The 15,086-nt window shown below is 39.7% G+C and overlaps 1 protein-coding gene across 2 annotated transcripts in view; it reads right to left on the minus strand.

Annotated features, from left to right (window-relative positions):
• LOC102220182 (TOX high mobility group box family member 2-like) overlaps positions 1–15,086 on the minus strand; it is a 104,790-nt gene that overhangs the window by 38,232 nt on the left and 51,472 nt on the right. For both annotated transcript variants that reach the window (XM_005808933.2, XM_023341296.1), the window contains one exon: positions 10,399–10,458. In XM_005808933.2, the coding sequence (XP_005808990.1) occupies positions 10,399–10,458 (60 nt within the window). The remainder of the gene's footprint in view (positions 1–10,398; positions 10,459–15,086) is intronic.

A 15,086-nucleotide genomic window follows, 5' to 3' on the forward strand; every position in this document is an offset into this window, starting at 1 on the left:
TAATGACTGAGCAAATGAGATGAAACAATTAGTTTTCCAATGGAGCCATTTGAGGCCCATCAGGTGTTTAGCAGAAGACGGCTCATCAGGGAACAATGATGTGTCTGACGAATTAGGAAGATAAAAAATTATGCACACAATCTCCTCTTTCTAAAATCTCCAAAAGATCTCCCTCCATTGTTTCAAGAAAATCTATAACTTTGAATGAGTTGACAGTGTCCTATAGAAAGTCATTCTGCCATATGCTTCTTTTAAAAAAATGACAGAGCAACAAACGACAGCTGGTCATGCATACATAAATCTTTTCGTGTCCACTCTGCTCGCTCCGGATAGACTGATGCATAGTGACTGTAACTCTTTTAAGCATCTCATGGAGAATTTCAAAATTCACCTTCAAAGAGAAGCCTCGCGGGGGAGAGAAAGGGCAGAAATCAAACCCATCATCAATAGGTGCCTTAGCCGAGGCGCGCCAAACAACTGACCATTACAGCGATGAGCTGCTGGTTCCACAGAGGCTACCTGACCTGGCTTTGAAATGACAGGGAATTCGATTTGGATGATGTATCAAGAAAGGCAGACGGTTTGGCACAATAGAGAGAAAACGAAACGGCAGAACGGACGAGGCTGGCAGACAGAAAGACAGAACTGGGATACGTGAAGTGTGTGTGGAGGGGTGGGGGCATTTCAGCACGTCCAATAGCAAGCCAGGGTCATAGGTAACGTCCATCAGTAAAGGACAGGTAGACTGTGCCGGGCTTTGGCCAATAGAAGAGGAATGAGCTAACCTATTCCCTGCTCCCCCATGCGCTGGTAATTCTCTCAAATGTCACATCAGAATAGATCTCATTTAGGTGGGTAAAAAGGACCTGACTCTCCATTGCAGATGTGGGTGGACCTGCGCTGGATTGGACGTGATCTCTAAAAGCACGGCTGCAAAGGAAGTGCTTTGAAAAGGCGTGAAAGGGGGCCAGGTTTATGTCAGTGCGGTTTAACTCAGTTATAGATTAAAGATAAGAAGTTTAAAAATATATATATATCTCAAATCTTTTACATTGGAGAAAATAGAAGGTTCTTGAGTTCTGGTCTAATACTTAATTTCTTTTTTTCAAGCAAAGGGTGTAACACTGTGCTCTTGGCCTTATTTCTTATTCTTATTCATTAGTGAGAATTGAATGAATAAAGAAAATATGTTGTCTCATAGTCACCCATCCACCCTCGAGGGAACATGGAAGCCCCGGTAATCACATATGGCACAATAGCTTGCCTATAATCCCCTTTATTTTTATTTTCATGATGTCACTCTCTTTAAGCTCCTTGCTTTATGAGTCGCAAACGGAGAGGAGTGGGGGCTGATGGGAGGCGGAGCGGTGAGGGAAAGAGGGGGGGGGGTGGTGAAAACAAATGATGTGGATCCCTCATTGTTCTTTCTCTATGCCCTCATTCCAGTCAGGGCAATAAGAGAACATTGTGATTTACTGTCAGTGAAGCGCAAGAGTGCATCAGAGAGAATCCACTGCGGCAGGGGCCATTAAAATAGATTTAACTTCCCACAGTATTAGGCCAGATGTCTGCACTTCTATTATATTTCAATCAGCCATGACCTTGGTCTCCACATGATGAGAAAGATCACTGGGAGAGAGGGAAAGAGCGAGAGAAAATATATGCAAAAAAACCAATAGAAATATCAAACTACTTAGTCCCACTAAATCCCTCAGCGCATCGTGCTGCATGTACACACAGAGAGAGGGAGAGAAAGACCAGGACCAAAATAGAGCTAAGGTTTCAAGTTCTGAAAGTGTATGAATCACTGAATGCATTTCTGCTGCTGTTTTTGGGAGATGGTGCCTTTCTGTATTTTAGGAAGAACCCGGGGAGAACCCGTAGAACCTCGTCCGATCTTACTGAGCTGGAGAAGTTTTGACAAAACACCCGACCCATAACCCCCCCCACCGAAGATTGGAAAAAGATTACTGTAGATGTGCAAAAACGCTTCAAAACACTTGCTGCCGCAATTGCAGCAAACCCTGATTCTATGAGGTAATGATGATGAAGAGCTGACTTTTCACACTTTTTTCCATATAAATATATTTAAATGCATAAATGCAAGTATACACACAAAACATTTTGCATTTTTTCTTGCATCAAATGTCACAAAAGAAAATCCCAATAGCGGAATTTGGAGTTTGTGACAAAATACGAAAACGGTGCAAGTGGGATCAACATTTTTGCGAGGCAGTCCATGAGCATGCTCAGACTTAAAGAACAAGGGAAGTGTTGACCTCTTATGTAATCACAGATTACCACGCTGTCTTCTGTGCTCCTAATCACATTCAGTTTGGAGTGAATGTCTACATAATTTCTATAAAGTCTTTCCTCTCTCAGCGCAGTATTTATTTCAGCTCTGCAAATGCACACTGGAGTTCAGTGCTTGTTGCACTTCAGAGACCCATGATAATTGAACTTATTGGCTGACATGCACTGACCTAAAAAAAAATAAAAAGGTCTACCACTGGTTCTGACTACAACTCACAATACTCCCCCCCACCCTTTAGTATTGGTGTTCATGTTGCTCATGTGTTCCTTTGATGTTCTTCCAGCTCAGTTTTCACATATCGATGCACCACTGCTGGTTTAAGAGCTGGGGAAAAAAAAAAAAAAAATGTTCAGCCTGATTTTATGATATTGAGTTTGCACACATTCTTAAAAAAAAAAAAAGAGTCAAACACAACGAATAAGTTGTATCTCCTCTTCATTCTGACGACCTTGCCGACGGGTCTGTGGATCCTCAAAGAAGCAGTGAGATGTGTGTTGGCGTTTTCATACCCTCAATTTTTTTTTCTTCCATTTTCTCAAACATTCCGCTAGGATTTTTATTTTTTTCTTGCAGCACGATAACGCAAACATAGAGAAGACTTTTACTTTTACTTCTATGGAGAGGTTTGGAGGGGAGAGCCAGTGTTAGGTAGTTAGGAGAATACTGCAGTTGTGCTGGTGGGGGTATAATGGTGCACTGTGACTCACTATTAAGTAATGGTGCTTTTTCACATCAGCATCGCCTACACTGGGTGCCGAGGTGAACTGAGGTGTTTCTGACTCAGAGAGAGAGATATAGAAAAGGATGAAAGTAGGGAAAAAGAAGAGTGAATGTGGGATGGTCCTACAGGACAAATAACACCTGTCTCATGATTAATGTTGCCTGAAAGAGAAAAAAATATTCTTCATTTGCAGGAAATCTGCCAAAGATACTTTGTAGGGTAACAAGTAGACTAACTCATTTAGCTATAAATTAAAAAAAAAACGTAGTTCAAAGTTTCACGAAAACATATAAATGGTTGTCTGTAATTTTAAATGAGGTTCAGTGCCAACATATTTCTGCTACATAATGTGACATACCAGATGGTTTGTTAGACAGAGCCATCTGAGATAGTTGTCCTTCAATAGTGGAAAAAAGAAGGGAGGATCAAAAGAGTAACTGGCAGGTGACTGAAGGAGCCATCTGTCCATTTTGTACTTCATTCACCAAATAAGAAGCACATACCGAAAATGGAAAACCAAGCTATATGTGAGACACGAGTTGTCCTGAATGTCAAGGAAAACTAAGAAAATCTTCTGAAATGTCCTGAAGTTATGTCTTGTCCTTTGGGTTTGGTCATTGACTTCTTCTTCAGTATTTAGAGGAAGATTTTTTTTCTATCTTTTCAAGCATTGTTGTCTTGCCACCCACCGCATTTTGAATTTGTGTTGTAATTATCCTGAAAGCCTCAGTTTCTGTTTTTAAAGATCCCTTTCTCACCAAATGTGCTTGAAATAGTTAATATAAAATGGATGTGCTGCTTTTTTTTCTATTTTTAACACAGTACAGTTCAATATAAAATAAGGAAAGCATAAAAAATGTTTTCTTAAAGTGAACGGAGAAATACAGGCTCACATAATGTCCTGAGAACAAAAAGTGTGTCTGAATGTCTGAAAAACGTTTTAACTTTCAGTTTTCATTGTGTTGTCTCTGACGGGAGTCACAGTTCACTCGATCTTTTGTCTGCGATACAGAGTAAGAAATTAAATCTAACAAACCTTGCTTCAAGTTTACTTTGATTCAAGTCAAAGTTAAGGTAGTTAACATCCATTTTAAATTACATTTAGTTCAATATCCTATATTTTCTATACGATTCTTGATGCTTTAAACTTTAAAGTATCCCACATTCTGAAAAAATCAAAATTCTGCTAAAACTTAAGACTATAATTATTATAAAGATTATCACTTTTTTTGTATGGTTTTGAAACACCAAGAGAAAATACAACCACTTTGCTTTATTTAGTTATTAAGGTATTAAGTTATCCAATTCTATAGTTTAAAGTAAAACTATTCAATTGTGTTTTTATTATTTATTATTTTATTTTATTAGTGAGAACCTGATATGAATCGGCTTTTAATATTCTGAAGTTTATTAAAAGTACTAAATGCAAACGTTTTGTTAAACTTTAATTTGGGATTATTTCTAGTGTTTCTACTATATTAAAAAGAAAATCCATCTTTTATTTAGTTTAATTTAATTCTGACTCAGAGAAACAAAAAGAATAAACAAATCGCAGAGGAATGAACAAACAGTTAACCAGTTTATTGTCAATTTGTGACGAATAAATTACCTTGAGTTTACACAATAACTACCTGCTTGGTTAACTAACCAGTAACAACACAAAGAGAGTGTGCTTAAAGATGAAAAGTTTTAAGAGGAAGAAGCAAAGAAATAATAGTGTATTTTTAAATAGTTTGCTTTGTGCTAGTCTATGCTTGCTTGAAGACTTCCTTCAAGGGATGACTTGTGTATAAACAACCATCTCTAAAAACATCCCTTGTGGGAGAAAGGAAAGTAGATTTAAATGACAAAATGTTCCCTCGGAAAAATCTGTGAGGAAGAAATGCTAAGAAGATACTGCAAGTCTGCTTCCAATTTCGATCAAGTCAAAATACCTTTAATGAGCACCTCAAAATTCAAGTTGATTTGTCAAAAAAAAAAAAAGTCAGGAAATGTCTCATTTAAGGGATGTTATAAACAAAACCTCAGTATATTGTGATAGACTAAACAAAGTAGAGTAAAATAGAAGAAAAATGAGATATGGTTTCAGAAACTCCTCAAGAAAATCTGAAAAATGAGCAGCTGGTTGCTTTCAGAAGTCAGGGTTTGATATGAAACCAATAACACGAGCTTTGGATTTCTCACAGAGAGCTGTTCAATCCATCAGTCAAAACTCAAAATATGGTACAACTGTAAAACTATCAAAACTAACTTTAAATTGATATGTCTGGAAATGAGGGCATAAAGCAGACGAGCGCTTGAGGAGCTGCAGATGTCCAAAACTCAGGAGATGAAATCTGTTGACATGAAAACTAGTTCTGCACTTTACAAATCTGGCCTAGACACAAATTTAACAAAACAAGCTGTTGACAAAAAGCCACAAGAAGTCATGATTGCAGTCAAGTCATGTAGAGGAGACAGCAAATATATAGAATAGAGCAGTCTGGTTAAATAACACTATAACAGTTTCTGGCCCACATGTAGGTGACTATGTATAGGGAAAAACAGGACGAGGGAAGCTAAACAGAGCAGGTGAATAAAGGGGAATGCTGAAAGGAGAACTGTTATAGACTGCAGAAGTTTCATCTTTAAGGACAACTACGATACATATATAGTCAGATTTATAATGGCGTGGATCAGCTTCAAGGATATTCTCATGTTAAAATGGCCCAAAGACAAGACATGAATACATTTGTGAGACAAAATAGAATGTGACAAAGTTGAACACTTGCAAAACCCTGCAAAGAGCAACAAGAAAATGACACATATTAGCACTTGTAGTGGTCTGTCATTACTTCAACATCCACCACTATGTTGCTTCATTTAATCCAAATATTCTCTACTTGTCTAAGCCTGTGGTTTACCTATGAAGACACATGAGTCCATGAGGACTAATTACACTGCAGAGAGAAAGGAGAGGCCAGCCCAAAAACTCCAGAAATATACATATAGGAACAAGTCTGCACAACCACTCAAACTGATCGAGCCTGATATGAAAGCCAATGAAGGGCACTCATTGCCTATTAAACAAAATTAGAATTTGTGTTGGCGTGGTTGGAGGAACACCAATCATTCTCACGGAGCTATAACAGCACTGCAGAAATATAAACGGCGGTCCGCCTTATTTCACATTTATCCGTGTGACGGGTTGATAATGAGCACACTGCCAGTTTCTTCACTTTCTCATTGAGTCTGAATAAATGTTCACAAATTCCAATCATGAAAGTGTTTACGTTTCGCATTCTGTAAAGAATGATGGGTCTGCCACGTTTTGTTTTAATCCTATTTAAGCTGATGTAGATTGAGAAGGAACCTTTACGACTTTGGAAAGTATATTCCGATTAAAAAGTGATTTCGAGGTAACGATGACGCCCTATTAATCTAATCAAATCTGCAGCTAGTTCGTCTGAGAGATCTGCAATTCTGTAATGCTTATTTCCATTCCATCAGGATAAATGAGGCATTTAATAATCTTTATTTCAACAAACTGTCCCTTCGTAGCGTTGTGAGTGGGCGATACAAACAAAGCTGGTCAAAGAAAACTCCCACACATTTGCTTATATTTTGAAACTCTTAACAGATGAACAAAATGTAACAACATTAGCATCATCAAACTGCCCCACAGCTCCGTATGTGCAGCTCACATGGATGTTTTTTAAAGAAAACATGCAATATTTTAAGTAAGGAAAAAAAAACAAACATCTTGTTTGAATGGATGGGCTGCATTCAAGCATACAGTGAACAGCCCCTTTAAGGCTGTTTCTGATTAGCGGTTTGCTCTTTTTTTTAAAAGCCTAGAGATGTTATGTGTAATGTAATCTTCTGGCTGTGTCAGACTGCTACCTCAGTGCATTTGCTGTAGAAGACCCCAGACATGCAAACAAAGGAGTCTCTGTTCTGGCTACATGCACCGTTTTCACAGGCACACATCATGTACGGGTTCGGCTTGGTATCTGACCACACTGTTAAAATATGCAATAAAGCATATGGCCTCTTTCTTTCAAAAATATGCTTGACCTGTGCAGCAGTACAGTAATTGTGAGCATTGCCCTATGATCTAAGGAATAAAGGTTTTTTACCACAGTGCTAGTCATGCAGGAAAAAAAAAAATGGGGGAGGGGATATTAGATTAGAGGATCCTGGATCTCCATAACAAAACACAGAACATTTAATACATGCAATCAGAAAAACCTGAATCATATCATAGCAAATGCTAACGTTATGTATGAAGCATAAAGAAAACACACATATTATATGCATGAACTGTGTTTGAATACATCGCTTGTTCAACCATTCGGATCATTCTGGGGGACAACTAGTGTGTTCTGGATTTTTTGGGTTGGTTGCAGTTGACACACAAACTAGGATGGAGCACTTGTGGAGTGGCAGAACAATGGTTGTACATTTGGAAGAAGAAAAAAAAGGTGAATTTATTTATTTGCCACACTATGTTAGTTTTGCAAGAGAAAACTAACGCCATGATGTTGGAAAGGAGGAGCTAACTGACTGCTGAACAGTGTGGCATCTTCCCTCTAAATGAAGGACAAAGCAAGACCAGTGTCATCATTTTTGGCCCAAATACTGTTTGTAGTTAGAAATAAGCTCTCAAAATGTTTTTCAAATAAATTACTAGGTTTTGGGATGAGATTTTATTTTTTGCTGTATGCATTAAGTGGAAAGTGTGTTTGGATGAAGTGCAAGATTGGGTTCTCGACAGAGCAACCCACTGATTACAGGATGAACTCCTGCCAGTGTCACACGTTGCAGTTTATCTGCTGCAACGTGGGAACTGGTATCAAGGTAAAGAAGCAGCTGAACCTCAAAGAAAAAGGTGTGAAATTTCTGGTTTGTCTATGTACTAACACATGCGAGTAAGCTCCAAGTAGAACCAGAGGTCTTTCAGATCAAAACGAGGTCAGCTAAGTTTGGGTCTCTGATCAGGACGCCTTCCTGATGCCTTCCTTTTGAGGTCCCATTGGGAGGACACTTAGTGAAGTGACTCTATCTGTTTTTGCTACTGAAAGCCTTGGGATGCCCCAGAATGAGCTGGAGAGTGTCTCTGGGCAGAGTGATGTTTAGGTTTCCCCTTGTGAGCCTTTTACTTCTGTTCATTTTCTCAAAAGCTGAGCAATGCAACACATTAAGATAGTCCGAAAGAGGAGAAAAATAAACTAATTCGAGCTGGAAAATGTTTCTGTCAAAAAAAGGCAATTTTAAAAATATTAGTAGTATTATACTGATGCTATTATATCCTGCTATAAAATTTGAAATTGAAGGCGCTCTGTTGAAAGACAGAGACGCCCAACAATGAACTCTCTGTTTCCCAGGTTTCTTCACAGCTTGTGTGTTAGCTCCTATTTGACAGCGCTGACAGAGCATCAACTGCAGCTGACATGTTTTGAAAAGCCCAAATTGCCTTATCCACTAAGAAGGTATTTGTTGACACAACACTGCAAACCTGGAGTGGGCGCTGGTGATTGACGCATGACCGCACCGTCAGCAAAACTACAAAGCTGGACATTTATCCCAATTAGCAAGCACACGTATGCGCGAGCGGTGACATAATTGGGGCAGACGAGGAAATGTGGCAAACAACAACCGACTTTACGGTCTTGTGATGTGAGCTGTAAGCAGACAATAAGCTGCTAAAGCTCCCCACTCGACCCTTCGTTAAAGTCCCGCAATCCCAACATCAAAGAAATATACAATCCTGTAGGATGAAAGCACATGTGTCCATATGTGTGTGTTTATTGAACTCTCTTTTTGATTGTGCATGTGTGTGTCTGAGTTGGTGGAGGTTTATGAGTGTTTATGTGTTTGCGGTGAGGTCCACATCCATATGTTTTTTGTTTGTCTGTTTTTTGCAGGGTCTAATTTAAATTTTACATCATGTGAGTAAGCACATTTTTGTACAGTGAGGACATTTTGGCTGCTCCTAACATCTTCAAAGGCTTGTTTGAAAGCACTTTCCGAGTTACGGTTGTAATTAAATTCTTTTTAATGGGCTAGTAACACAAATTTAAAGAAAAAGGAGGAAAAAGAAGGGTGGAGGGCTTCTTAAGTAAGATTGTTCAAAGAGCTGCTTGCAGGAAGTTTTTTAATAAATCTTGTCTCCGCATTTATTGCACCACTCAGTCTTCCACAAAAGCATGTGGTGTAAAGGTGAGTCATGGTCAGAAAAACCTATTAGCTTTTGGTATGAATCCATACTGCTGCTTTTTTAATTCTTACATATTGCCCTGACTTTGATGCAGGGTATATTCACAGAAAACTTCTCTGTAGCTACAGTTGCAATGAGTGAGAAGTTTATAGGAAGGTATCTCAAAATCACAACACACAGAGAAAGTCAGAGAATGTGTTTGTTTCAGTGTCAATGAACGTAGCGATTTATGACAGAATTAAAACTTATGACCATGGACAGCTGCATTAAGAGTTATGGTGAAAGAATCCATCACCGAGAGTAAAACTGTCCTTTGTCTCTCAGATTATGTCACTTCCTATTACTGTAATTGTGTGTTTGTGAGAAACAGATAGTTGCTGCATGCGTGGGTCTTGCCGTCCTTGGCCCTGGGGCTTTGTCCGCTGCCGCTTTGAGTTATTTGGCAAGGCGCTAATTGACACGAAGGCTCCACCTTCATCGTGCTTCGTCGGAACAAGAAGGCCGAGCCGCTGGATTAACAAATCTTTGAGGTCCAAATTCTGCCATATGTCCTGCCATGTGTTCCCATCTACCAGCTGGGAGCACTCAGAGCGGTGGCTGTGTCTAAATCACTGACCATGGGACTGAAACAGTGCCAGGGCCTCAATAATCTCAGAATGGTCAACATTTGCACTGTGTCTTTAGTGGAACCAGTAATGTCAGATTCATTTGGATAAATTATTTTATGTTTAGTATAGGAAAATGTGCTTCAGACAAAAATAATCAAAATGTGAATATTTTGTGGAGGATGCTTCTCTGATTAATGCCCAGTTTAGGTGGACAGGCATGCTGGATGACCAGTGCATCTCTGTGTGATGGTTAAACTTTGGAATTAAAAAGCAGCTTTGTCTGTTCCTTGATCTTCATGATACTGTTTATTCTGTAATGTTCTCTAAAAATCTCCGAGGCCTTCAAAGAACACATTTATATTGAAAATAAATTACACACAGGTGTTCTTTGAAGACATTTGGATTTTGCTGAATCAGAATAAAGGAAAATCAAAATTGAAAAAACATTTATCATTTTCCTAATATCTGTCCTTTAGTGTTAAATCCCAATAAAATCTAAAGGTTCAGTAAGTGTGAATATGTTTCAGAGGCACTATAAACACGTGGGGTGTCTTACCTGATTTGGTGACCGAAAATCTTGGTTGCTGTCATTCATATACATGTTGTCAGCATCAAACTGTGAACAGAAACACAAAGGATAAATAAACATTGTATGCGAGGTGAGTTTTGGGAGAGAAAAAATTAAAAAGGACGACGGGTGCCTGGAGAGGAGGTACAAAGAGGAAAAGCTCTAAAGCTCTTTACGGGTGGCCTCAAGTGTGAGACTAATGACTTTGTCACTTTGGTTAAACCTCGTGGTGGCATGGCAGCACGGGCAATTACTGTTCGTCAGCGGGCCGGTAATTAGGCTACATGAGCGTGGTGACGAGAGACGGGCTTTTCCCTGTAGGCTCTGCTGTGTGTGTGAGAAAAGAGAACGAGTGTGAATGAATCTATGACTGCATCCAGTTAGGAAGTGTGCGCTTGCTGTCTTCGAGGGTGTGTTTGGGGTGCGTGCGTGTGTGTGCGCGCTGTGAAGTGAAGGCATGCTGTGTCTTCTAACTGGAGCTAATCAGGCAATGAAGGATCACTTGCTGCAGGTGCCAAAACACTCCTTGACATGGGGTTAGGGCTCGCGTAACAACAAATGACTCCCGACCGGCGAGGGTGCAGCGAAACAACACAGGGTCAACAGCAGAGTGCACCATGCTAGCTCTGCTCTCTCTACTGAACTAAATAGCTGAAAAAGAGATTAGTTTGAAATGTGTCACAATTGCTGGAGAGAGAACAATTAAACAGACCTTTTTTAAAGAAATAAAATCAACACAGTAATGACTGGCTGAACTTTGCAGCGGATAGTTCTATGGGCAAATAAGACAAGGGTTGAATTGCTTGGGAACAAAGAGAACACAAACGAGACTTTCAACATAAGTACTCAGAACCAGCTGTAAAGCATGGTGGTAGTCGTATCATGCTGTGGGTCTGTTTCACTCCTAGAGGTACAGGAGGCTTGCAGAAAATGATGGGCACAATGGAAAAAGGTGAACTACCTTTAACTCAATTCGACAGCAAGACAGTTGCAACGTGGACAAAGATCCTAATCACACGTCAATGCTGGTTTTAGAACAGATAAAGCAGACTAACATTGACCTTCTGTAATTGCCATGACCTTAATCATATTGGAGACTTAAAGCATATGCTTAGAAATGAGTCAATCAAATTAAAAGAGCTCCTCCATTTCTGAAAAGATGAATGGTCGAGTATGTAGCCAAAATTATGCCAGGATCTTACTGATGGCAACCGAAAGTTTGTGGTTTCCTTAAAACTCATTGAGGGACCGTTATTATTAGTGGTGGGGTAGTATTTCAGTCTGTAGGCATGATTTTGACTGTGGATTGGAGAAGTGCCTCAAAAATTTGAAAGCAAATAAACCACAGGCTATCTATCATATAATTAATCAACTAATAATAAAGAATGGTTCACAAGCGTCAATAAAATACCCAACTGAATGCTTTCATGCACATCATGGATTTATTTAGACCTCTGTCTGGAACTGTGAAAACCCACAAAAATTAAGCTTGTCAAATACAGTCAACATCTCTATTTGTTGACCAAAGTCAGTCTTATCAATGCCAAGGCCTAAAAGAAACTCGTAAACTGACAGCAGTAGAAACATGATCAAACCAGACAGCATTCCATGTCACATTCCTCAGATTTAAATATATGGATGAGAAGGAAAATGAGAAGGGGACCTTCTGATTTTGTCGGTGGTCCGCTTTGTGCTAAGGAGAAGGTTACCACAGGTTTGAAAGGTAAACAAACACCAGATAGGAGAGCATACAAATGGATCGTAAGATGTACCTGCTCAAAACAATGGCCAAATAGGTAGCCTAATGGACGGAAATGAGCTGAATTCCTTCGGGGGGGAAATCTAATATCTATGCTGGAAGGCAGGAAAAGGCTGAAGTAGGTAAATGAGGATGTGAGTGGTGAGAAAGAGAAATTACTGTACGTCACTGCAGATGAAAGGTTGGGTAGAACGAGAACTTGCCTTGCGGCGACGATTGGTTAACGACGCATGCATTAAAAAAGGCCCAAGTGAGGATTCACATGACTAATTTAATGATTACATTTACATTCATCTACATATGCAAACATGAAATCGAGTCAGGAGCTGCGTGTAAGTCATATTTAAGCCACACTCCCATTCAAAGGAATCAATCTGAAAGCAGTAAGCGAGTGCTCTGTGTTTGCTGAAGTTGAATGCTGACTAATTGTGCTGCAGATCCAGCCGGCTGCTTAATCAAGCACGGGAGTGTTTATCATCTGACTAACCTGCAGAGAGAAGGTCAAACAATCTTGACCTGGCTCACATATCTGCAATAAACTCTTCCCCCAGCCCCTCACATGACAGCCTCTTGTTCTCTTCTAACTGAGCCATTTTATTCCATTAAACTCCACTTTAATATGACGCAAAGCCACTTAGAGAGCCTGTTAAAGATTCTCTCGGGTGGAAAGAGATTGAAAGAGAGTGGCCGAACAATGTCATTTTTAACCCCGCAACACCTGGCGGAGCTTTCGTTGGGAGTTAATTTTTGCAAAGTGAATTCTTTTGGTGCTCAAAGAGAGGAAATGAACTGGGAGGTTGATCAATTTCGTTGCTGACATCAGGCAATGCGGTGATCGTCAGAAAGGCCAAAACGGCCCAAAAAAGGTCAGCCATTTTGTGCTTCAACATGGCTGCTTATATATTGCAATGTAAAGCCCTTTCCCTTATGCTCCTTTCTCTGAACAACGCTGCTTTGCACTTTCTCACTCTTCCATTTAAAATGCCAATTTACTGCTGGCTCAGTGCTATCAGCTCAGCCATTACTCCATGTGGGCTGGGGAATATCTTTTACTCTTTCCCTTTTTTTTTGGTGTTCCACTTATTTCCATTTTTCTTTTACTGTCTTACTTCTATCCCTCACTTTTCACTCTTTGTCGCTATGTTCCCATCATCTCCACCTTTCTCTCTGCGCTACAACCTTCCCAGTTGTACTTCTCCATCACACACCCCATATTCCCCTTCCCGACCCCCCACCCCCCTTTTTTTCCCCTTCACTCGTCTCTTTTTCTTCAGCGAGGCTTGGCATCGCTTTCTCATCGGCAGCTTAATTGGGCATTCTGCCTGAGACAAGGGCCTCATTAAGCAGTAATTACACACATGTTGTTTTCGGCAAACATCTCTATTTGGATTGCTTTGCATGGTAATTGTTCAGCAGGGACCACTGCTTGCGATGTTTCAATCCGTGACACACGTGGTGCTGGTGGAGAGAAATGAAAAAACATGAAGAAGAAGGGTAGAGGAAGAAGAGGAGAACGGGGAGACTGACGGGTGGGGGGGAGGGGGGGGGCAGAGAGAGAAAAAAATAATAATAGGCTGTGGAAGAGAGACAAATTGTGAAATAAAGAATGCATAGATGAGAGGGAGAGAGGATGAGAGTAACACAGATGCAAGCTGAAAGAATGAAGGCAATGCAGAGGCAGTAAGTGGAGAGACACGATGAATAAATGACAAAAAGGACAAATTCAGTGTGAGAGGGAAATGAGAATGAGGAAAATGAGCAAGAGAAGTGAAAAGGGAAAAAAAAGAGATAGCGAGTCACAAAACTGGGTCATGCCTCGCAATCATCGACAAAGCTGAGTATTTCAAAAATAATGAAGCCACAAGGTGGAAGTAATGCTAACTAGCACATCCAGGGAAAGCATGTAATATTTACACAGTTCTAATGGAGCAATACAAGGCTGGGATCCTTTCATCTAGGAGTCCTCTGTAAGACTGATGATGACAGGATTGGTGGCTTCACTGAAGACTGCCTCTGATTGATGGACAATTTATATAAGCTCCCCACTAAGCCTTGTAGGCAACATCTGTTTGTGAGGAGGTGGAAGGGGGGGATGAGGGGGTGAAGATCAACTGCTTGTGGCGTAATGCCGCAACTACTTAGTCAGTACAGAGAAAATCATGTAAAACCAAAGACAAATAAGCCAAGGAAAAACGTTTTACCTAGATGGATCAAATGGGCCTGATTGTTTGAAAAAATCCAAACACAAATTGTATATGTCTACTAATATGAGGGAAAAAGTTTAACAACTGGATATAGGTTGCTAAAGGTGACCTACTATACTTCCTTGAACAAGTTAGGGTAGATCTATGGCTGTAAAAAAAAACATGCTGATTCATTTTTTTTTCATTATACTCAGATAGCAGGATTTCACCTGGTCATTTCTGGCTATTTTGAGCTCCTTTCAGAATGAACTGTTTCAGGGCTATGTCTCTTTTATGCAAATGAGCTGCTGCTGGCCACACACCCCTAAACTCCAGGTTTACACACTTGAAAATGTCCATGAAAGACCAGAGAACATGCCATTCAATTATTTTGTAAATCGATGTCTTCACCAATCAACAAACTGACCAATAGCTACTTGGACCGTTAGATAAACGGATGATAGATAAGCATGCCTAAGCATGCTGATTTAAAAAGATTTTGTTATTCGAAGACATTCACAGATCTTTATTAGATCTTTATTTATTAGTAAATTTAAAGTGATATATATATAATAAAATAATAGAGAAAAATATCATCAACAAACAATAGAACCAATATTTTCTAGAGTGCAGGTAAATTGTTACAAATTTGGAATTTGTGTAGCTAGTATTTCTTCAAAATGAATCTACTCCAAACAATTACTTTTCTTTCAAGTATAATCTTCTTCTACGCT

Source organism: Xiphophorus maculatus, chromosome 1 (assembly GCF_002775205.1).
Source record: "Xiphophorus maculatus strain JP 163 A chromosome 1, X_maculatus-5.0-male, whole genome shotgun sequence".
NCBI lineage: Eukaryota > Metazoa > Chordata > Actinopteri > Cyprinodontiformes > Poeciliidae > Xiphophorus > Xiphophorus maculatus.